At 36.7% G+C, this 9306-nt stretch overlaps 1 protein-coding gene across 3 annotated transcripts; it reads right to left on the bottom strand.

Annotated features, from left to right (window-relative positions):
- Positions 1 to 977: 977 nt before the first annotated feature.
- On the bottom strand, positions 978 to 8745 carry LOC103715674 (Cytidine/deoxycytidylate deaminase family protein). 3 transcript variants are annotated; one of them, XR_005508756.3, is made up of 10 exons: positions 8424 to 8745; positions 8248 to 8323; positions 6909 to 6948; positions 6666 to 6724; positions 6391 to 6428; positions 5777 to 5840; positions 3383 to 3436; positions 2233 to 2309; positions 1806 to 1907; positions 1699 to 1722 (listed from the first exon to the last, which is right to left on the bottom strand). XR_005508756.3 is itself a non-coding variant. In XM_039119708.3 (9 exons), exons 1-9 carry the CDS (start codon positions 8612 to 8614, stop codon positions 1533 to 1535), a joined length of 810 nt encoding a protein of 269 aa, XP_038975636.1. In that variant the 5' UTR covers positions 8615 to 8745; the 3' UTR covers positions 978 to 1532. The 3 variants fall into 3 exon arrangements, 2 of the variants coding, with proteins under 2 accessions (XP_038975636.1, XP_008801624.3); XM_039119708.3 differs by lacking the exon at positions 2233 to 2309 and having other exon boundaries at positions 978 to 1722; positions 1806 to 1903; XM_008803402.6 differs by lacking the exon at positions 2233 to 2309 and having other exon boundaries at positions 978 to 1722; positions 8424 to 8744.
- Positions 8746 to 9306: the final 561 nt, after the last annotated feature.

Below are 9306 nucleotides of genomic sequence, written 5' to 3'. Positions count from 1 at the left end.
ACTCAGTTCCAAGTGAGTGAATGTGCTTGTGGACTGACGAAGGTCGAGTTCTAGGGGTGAGAATGTCATCCGACATAAATATGCAGAACATCATGGAACTGACATTTGACAAAAAGAGAAGTGCATGCTTTAAAAATACTGAAGCCAAGAAATAAGTTAAGCTTCAAGATGTTGATGCCAAGTACATTATTGGATTCCTTAAAAACCACTATCATGTTTGTGGCAAGCTTAGCCATGAAGATTTTCTCAATTAAGAGATGAGAGCAAAGCGAAGACCTTCATCCAAAACTGGCGGCTAGTAGGGATTCAAATGAACCAAGGTAAGCCAGGTTAGTAAGCTGCCTATTTTTGACCTGTATGTAAGGAATGAGCTCAAGCCTAGCTCAATCAATGCGGCGAACCTGCACATTTTTATCACCCAAAACAAGATCGAGCATCTTAGCAAGCCAAGATTCTATTCATTTTAACAAAACCATTTTTTTTTAATTACATTTTTAAGTTTTTGTAAACACAAACCCAAGGTGTTAAAGCTCAGGTTGTTGAGCCAAGCCTGATGTTAATCTTAGCTTGAGCTGTTGACAAATAGCTCAGTTCATTCACAACCCTATTTGCTAGGATGTTCCAAGTGATTGAAATACAAAGACCGGGAATTATGTCCATAGCCTACACCCCAAATGGTGCGAAGGGCAAGTAACTCCACTATATCTTCTAAACCAGCTAGTCCTTCAAGTGATAGAGTATCATGAACATCCAATCGCCAATTCAACTCACAGCTTCTTTTGAAGAGAAGGGCAGGTGAAGATTCCCTCTAAATGAAAAGAGAGAAGGATTAAGAGTTATGGTCATGGACCATTAAAAAATGTCACTGGAATTGATATTGGTAGGAGAGCAGAGCCAAGCCCCTGAGGTTGGTCATGATTCTGATTCTAGTGTCCTGATGCAATATTTGGAAGCCTAATAAAGAAATATACCATACATTCTATCCTCCACTCAGATAATTAACTTCTTGAAAGATCCAAGACATACAATTTGATCTGATCCAACTGATTTACAATTTCATTGAGTTTGGGCTTACATGATTCTTGCTAGCTTGACTAATGCCATAACTCCCAACCTTGGTACCAAACATTTCTCTTCATCTCTGGGATTTCATGCGGCACAAAGGAAATTAGTACCATACATGTTGTTGTGCAATTCATTAGGGGTTGGTCATATAGAGCACCAATCACCTTATGCCACATGGCAGGCCGGCAGTGCATATGAATACTTTTGTGGCCCTGTAAGCAATTCCTAAGGAGGAGTGATAAAACCACTCATGAAAATATAGACAACCTAATCAGACCCAACATAACCAAGTTCTGTCGAAGCATTCTGGAATCATGGAACAAAGAGTGGCAGCTTTTCACTACAAACACCAACACCAGGAGGACTCTAGTCTTAAGATTATACTGTCCTGAAGAAATGCTGGTATGAACTGTGGAGAAGCGGCTGATAGAATGATGGTAATTGAAGAAGTCCAGATTATCTCCATGCTAAGCCCGCCCATTTTCTTTGATTTCAAAAATCATCTTCGGACCACTACAAATAATTTGCTTCCACATGAGATTACATATCAAGGTTGATATCTTACAAAGCAATAGCAAGCACTCGAGGACTATATTGCTTCTAATGCTCCTCAAACTTGACTGAAATCTGTGACATTTTTGGTTGGTGCTTCCTAACCTACAACATGTGCAGAGGAAGTCAAATCAAGCTTATGATGGATCAGACAAGTGAACAATAAATCAGTTCCAAGAAGTTAATACCTTAACACCAGCCATAGATAACAACTTGTGAGAGGCAACATACATGGCATCAGACTTGCCCAACGTTTTCTCAACAAAATATATGACTTCAGAGACACCTGACTGCGAGAATGAAGAATCATCAATTTCATCAAGCAGTAGTGAGAATAAAGAGAGACAGCATGATCATCATACTAATCTGAAGGCAGATTTTATCAATAACAATTGTTACAAATATATCATAACAAAATGCATCCTATCTGTTTATCAATTAAACGAGACTTTCAATTACATTAACAGTTAGAGCTGACATGAAAGCTGATATATTGATATTGTGTTCAAATGCATTGGTTTACATTGGCTGAGATAACAAGAACAGAGATATCAACTATTTTTTACTTGTGAGTGCCCAGTTTCAATATGAACTGCTTCCCAGCTGAGATCTCACCTGAGATGAAAACCTTGTCATGGTATGATAATTGATGTGCATCAGACTCTTGGATATAGATTGATACATCAAACTCTCTAGCAGTGACATGTTTAATACAACAAAATCATCATAGTTAGTCTGCTGGCTGTGAAAAAATACTTTAGTATTATCATTAGGTTTTGAACTGACTTCAAAGGAAATTTAAGTTTACATGGACTAGCATTAGCTCATCGGCTGCATGGGCAAGCAATAGAAGGGTTTCAGTAATACATAAAACAGTAAAATCATCTCTGGCGGATGATTGTAATCTAATCAAAAGAGCAGTTGACTTCATATGCTAGATGTCTTTGCTGTTCTCTCTAGAAGGTTTTCACCAAATTGAGAGAAGAGATGTAATCATGGATCAGAGACAGAGATTTCATTAGATGGTTTTATCTCATTAACAGGCAATATTTGGAACATTTTGCTTGCTACATTAAAGAGCAACAGTAAATTGTTGAATCAGACATGAAAGAGGCCATATTTTAATCATTGAGACAAGAGAAGGGGATTAGATGTTTCATGTTTTTCACTGTTTGAAGTAAACAGCTTCACTTTTATGATAATGGAGTAGGGTAAAATAAAACCTGGCCAATAAGAACACCTAGCAGAGATCCTTGTTAAAGTCTGTAATTGACATGGGCTTTACAGGAATTTGGGTTATATAATAAATGATGGTGATGAATGTTATTGCTCTTTTCTTTTTTATTCCACCTACCTTGTTAACAATTACTTCATATTCACAAGTTCCATCTAAACAAATATCTAGAGAAATTCGTGCAAGCATGTCAGACTCCACAGCTACATTCTTATCATGCAACACTATAACAGATCCTTTAGTGTTTTCACTGGCTTTTATGATTTCCTTAATCAAAAGTAACATGAAAAGGGCACTGAAATTGCATTTCTGGTAAAATGCTCTACATTGGAAGCAAAGGATTTTTCTGTAGAAAGATGACTGAACTTAATTTTTAAATGAACAAAGAAAACTAAAGCATATATAAATCAGCTGATATTTCTATTACGCGTGAGATATGGGAGATAAGATGTTTAAATCAATATGCAAGAACAAACCTGGATGGTGACCTAACAAATGGAAGAAAAGAAGTCCAAATTAACAAGAACAAACCTGGATGATAACCTTTGCACATTCATTGCATGGGAACATTGTGACGTATAATTTCTGCAAAAATGTCAAAAGGAATTTCTTTTACTGCAAAAGTAACCAATACAGTAAAAGACATATTTGTAAAGTGGTTACATATAGGCATTCTGAAAATATTATCAGTTGGAACCTTCAAAGTGCAGCAAAAAATTATTAACAGTCAGATATAGACATATATGCTATTACTGCCTAAGATTCAAAAGTTATTGCAAGGATACCAAGTTACATGCATCAATTTTCAGTAGAATGAGCACACAAAAAGAATTCACACATGTAATGTTCATTGTATGGTGAAAATTCCACAATACAGAAGCATTTGCCTAGTCTGCAAGCACTCTATCAGCTATTGCTCATATATTCAAGCTCATTTTTATTTTTTTTCTCGATATATATATATAGTCATAGAAAATCAAGGAATTATACAAATCTTTCAGGAATTGCTTAAAAATGATGTTACAAACCATTATTTGCAGTAAAATGTCCGAGTTATGTGCGTTGTATATATCCGTGTATTGAAAGCATGTCAAACTCCCCAACTTTAGGTAAAACTGAGGTGCTATCTAAGCAAGTGAACATTACAGGCTAAAAGGACAGATGTAGGACACCTTCATTTTAAAGGAGCTAGTTTCCTATTGCTGCTCCATCACAGATGATCAACTCAACCGAAATTCATTTGAGCTTCCTAATTGGATTATTAATAACCCAACCACGCAGAATTCCTAGCCGCTTCCAGTTTTATCCACTTATCCCACCAGCCATAAAACCACATGGTAATGGGAAGCAATATGGAGATGCCATGACAGAAAAGTAACGTGGGCCCATGCACTACCCTTAGACATAAAAACATGTCAAGACATGCTGACATGATGACTTCTTCACATGTATCCTACAAATAATTCCTATTTATTCATATAGCTCACACTAGAACCAGTCTTTGTTCTGTTTTTTCTCTGTTTTTCTGTTTTCGCCCTATTGCTCTATTTGGGATGAGATACAACATTTTAGTTAAGCTTATAACTTATGAGTTTTTTTGAGGTTAAAAAAAAAAGGCTCATAACTCTGCTTTAAAAAGATAACCATATACCATTAAAGCAAATATTCTTCTAACTACATAATGCACCCTTCTTTTATATGCATATGCAGAGGAAACAAGAGTACTCTGTTCAGCATTGCCATGTTCCAATATTACCTATACACACTGGAGGTAAAACATTTGCTCACCAGCAATCATGTCTGACATCGACTTGTGTGCGGACAGGTTCATATACATTTGTAAGTGCCTTTAACTAGATGTATTAGATTGGAACTATATGGTTGTATGGCAATGGCATGGTGAACATTTATCTCCAACATGTGAGCCAAACTAACAAGAGAATGTTCTCAAAGTTATATTTAATCTTCTTGGAACATTTCTAAAACATACAGGAGTAACGAAAAAATCAGGACTTATCTGTCAAATGACCTTGCTTAATGATATTATAAAAGCATGATATGCAAGTAACCTCAGAAAATAGCAACTTGTGAAAATTATACCAACATAAGGGCTATTTAGTTACTTTTTTGGTCTGATGAGCCCCCAATTAGAAACAGGCACCAGGAAGGGCTGACTGTAGTTTTGTAGGCATGGACCAAGTTTTGGCTGACAATCAAGCCCATCAAGAAAGGGATGTGCATCAAACTAGGCTTGGTGTTGACATGGCCTAATAAGCTTATTACATGCTTAGAGTGGCTTATCAGCCTAGTGAGTTAAGTATTTGGAAAGCTTCATATGTTATTGTCTCTGACATAAGCCTGAGCATAAATGTCATAACAATGCAAGATTGTGACCTAGCACCTACTTGACAATCAATTAAGTAAAGGCTGCAAAAACTATAATAAATGTCAATCTCATAAAAAGGACAGGCTCGAAAAATGTGCCTCCGATATTCAATTTGAAAAAGGTCAGCTATTACTATTTAGGTGAAGAGTAAAGAAACCTCACATCACCCAAATCAGGCTCATACACAGTGCTACAAGTGCAACATGCTAGCTAGCAATCTGGACGAACCTGTGGTTAACAAGTCTTACCAAAACAAGTTTATTCAACACCCAAAATGATCCATGCAACCTGTTTTGCCAAAATTGATAGGTAATAAAACCTGATAATTGAGTTTTATTAAAAGTATGCATCCTATTTTTTCATGAAACCTGCTTTCCAGATAATCATGCTTTATAATTATCTATTTTAGAAAAACTCATCAGCAACCAAACAGCCCCTAAGTGGCCATCTAACTATAAATTTATTGTATCATTTGAAGTAATTTCTAACATATAGCTCAAAATTTAATCTAGTTCACAAAAGCGAAGATCAAGAGTGACCTGTCCGGAAGCAGATGCATGGTTTGTGTTGAGGATAGCATTAACTTCAGCATGAACGACATAGCTGCCAGAGAAAATAAGACAAGAAAATTTTCATGATGGATATAGAGTTTATAGGCTGATTTGACCAAACAAGGAAGCAAATAAATAGAGAAAGTAACAAAACAAGACAGAGAGTTAATCTACCCTAATATGCATATGCAAAAATTGTGATTTGGTGTATGTTAGTACAATATTAGTTCAGACATGTCATTTACTCAAAAATTCTCAAGCCTGAATCCTTCTGTCAACAGACTGAAGAAATAGAAATGTATTTGACATGTTATGATCACTGGCCATAGCTAAAAAGCACTGAATATCTATCATCATTAGTCATCATATACAAGCCCCATCCCATCAATTTAAATCCAGTTAATCTCCTGCTTCACCTATTATCTACGAAATGGGATATCACCTAACACAACTTCAACCCAGATAAACTTGAAAAGAATGGGGATTGACAAACCATGATAGATAAGATACAGCCTTCCCCCCAAACAGCCACCACCCATTCAAGACAAAAAGGGAAAAAACAAGAATGCCTAATCAACCTCAAAAGAAAGTTAAAAACTTACGGGAATTTTGTCTCCAGTGGATCTCCGCTCATAGATTTCTGTAGAAGAAGAAAATGACAGGATTGCATTATTCAAAAGAAAGCTAAATTCCTTTTTGATCATCTAACAGAACAATTAGGACTCAAGGATAGAACATAGGATATAAGAACAATGAATAAAATAGCATACTGAGGAAAGCTAAAAAGACTAGCATACTGGAGGGTCTATTAGCAATTTAGCCTAAAAAATATTTCTGTGGATCACCAAAAGTTAGCTGAAGATTATTAAAAATTAACCTTTGCCCAAGGGAGCTTGTCATCAGAACAACCTCTTGGAAATCCATTATAGCCAATGCCTAAATTTGTTAACAACAGAATTAGATCTCTATGAAACTTAAAAAGTAAATAGAGGAGTGTTATTTTGAACTTTGGTTAAAATAGATAATATTGACATTGTAAGAAACAGTAAAATATAGGAAACACATAAATGGCATTAAATGTCATGGATTTGAAATGAAATATTCAAACTTCTGATCTCACCAAGAATTATTCCATTTAGACTGACCAGGCATGCTCCAACCTACAAAATGATAGTTGATTCAAAAAATAAGTATAGCAAGAAACAAAAATGCAGCCAAATGTAGGAAATGAGATTTGAACAAGAGCTACTAATAGCTCTAATCACAATCAAAAGATAGCGCCAAACACAATGCATGATATCTTCTTATCAAAAATAAAGAAAAAAAGGATAAGAAAGAAAGTTCTTACTTCGCAGAGTACAATGAGAGATACAAACTTCACTATGAGAGACAACTCATAAAATGTAACTTCATCTCATGGAGAATAACCCACCAAGTATTTTCTTTGATAGTATTAGATATGTGCTTTTGCAGAGGACCATTAAGGAGCTTTTTCTCAAGCTTCTATAAAATTAATTCATAGATCAGAAAAGGTAACATAGAAACCAAAAACAAGTCCCAAAAGAAAAAACTAAAGAGGTATATACAGAAGAGAAGATCATGAGATTTCCTTGATCAAATAGCTACATGTCGCTAGTGTCGCATATCTCAAAGCATCATTTGCAAGAACATGGAGCTGCAACGGTCTTATTTTGGTAAATTTAACTCCTTATTTCCTTATTCTGTCTTGTGTCAACTAAGAATACAGTCATCAATCAAAGCTTCCAGCAAGTCTCATGCAAGGTGTAACTCTTGGTAAGATAAAATTAAACTCATTGACTTTTATAAGTTATGTCTGCCATATTATCAGAAGGTTGAAACAATCGAACCCTTACTTCAGCAAAGCAGTTCAGAATTAAACTACATATGTTTTCCCATTCAAAGATATATTTACGAGACCAAAGTTGATGAGCAAAAGATTGTTTATCAGATGACTAATTCTTAATTTTTTTTCCATTGTGCATCATCAAGATTATGCCGTGTACCACGTTGATACTAGTAAAAATGATTACATACTAAGCTCTTTCAATGAGAAACAATCAGCAAAATTACAGGTTGACCTACCAAAGCTAATTAAAAAAAATCAAGGGCTCAGAAGAGAACTGCATAGGATTATATAACACTTGGATTTAGCAGGTTACTGCCACCTATATTGATTTCAACCCTCGCAAAGATAATCTGACAAACAGTAGACATTCAAACTAACAAGCTGTTGATTTCGCAAGAAAAAACTAGAATTTCTTTTGCTTTTCCGGGCAATGGATCCACTTGCCCCTAGAGAATTCATTGCAAATTCATTAGAAGTAAGTTAGACTTGTGTAATACTAAACACGACAAAAAACCCTAAAAAAGGCTCTCTAGTACACCAAAATTTCAAATCACATAATGGCAGCAACAAATGAAAGGACACCGGCCCTCACCTGCCTGTTGGGATCCTTAGAACGCTTCGCCGAAAGGAATGCAATGGCCATAAAGTAATCATCCCACGAAAGATACCTAAATTTTTCCCAGAATTAATTCAGATAAACGTCGATTTGCAGCAAAGTTAGTAAATTTATCATATCAATAGAAAGACGAGTGGAATTTTGAAACAAACCCTTTGCGCTTGGAGGGATCGAAGGGGCTCTGATCGGTGGAGTTCTCGACGGTACCATTGGTGGAAGGAGGCGAGAGGAGGCGCGGAGAGGGCCTCTTAAGGTTCGAGGAGATTAGACGGAGGGCAATCAAAGAGGCGAGGGCTCCAATGGCCGCGGAGACGGAGATGAGGGCGAGATCTCTCGAGCTCATGGGGGCGGCGATCGGAGAGCGGGAGGCGGGAAAAATAGAATAATAAAATTAAGGGGAGGGGGGTTGGAGACTTGGAGTGGGCGTGAAGCGGGGCGTTTTGGTTGCCGCGGGAAAGGAGAAAAGATCGTGGTTACAAATAACGGCGTTATAAGGAGCCCCCGGCTAAAGTCCAGGGGCATGTCTTAGGGCCCAATTTCGTATAGTTTTTTTTAATAGAAATAGGGAAGTCGGTGAAGAAAACATATTTAGTTATCTTGTTTCATTTCTTCTTTCTCTAAATAATTTTTATTTTTTTTAAACAAATAAAATTAAAAAAAAAATACTTCTACTTTTCTTTTTTTTTTAGAAGTAGGTTTTCACCTCTCTCTCTCTCTCTCTCTCTCTCTCTCTCTCTCTCTCTCTCATCCTCTCCATCTCCACCCTTTTGTCTCCCCGTAGACTTTGCCCCATCCTCCTCCCCACTGCTATCCGCCTCTTCGGTGCTTTCTGCACTGTCTCACCATTGTATTCCTCATTCACACCACTTCTTCCGTCCATCCGTTCATTTGTTTTCGACGTCCACCTTCTGCCATCATCTATCTACTTTTTCATTCTCAATGTCTTCTCGTTTGTTCATTCTCTTGGGAGCAGTGGTGACCATCCATTCTCGGCATCTGTCATCCGATCGAGCACACTCCCGTTCGAGGAAGAAG

Source organism: Phoenix dactylifera, chromosome 12 (assembly GCF_051530095.1).
Source record: "Phoenix dactylifera cultivar Ajwa chromosome 12, Ajwa_hap1_PhDact_Kaust_v1.1, whole genome shotgun sequence".
Classification (NCBI taxonomy): domain Eukaryota; kingdom Viridiplantae; phylum Streptophyta; class Magnoliopsida; order Arecales; family Arecaceae; genus Phoenix; species Phoenix dactylifera.
This window is presented reverse-complemented; position numbering and strand designations above follow the sequence as displayed.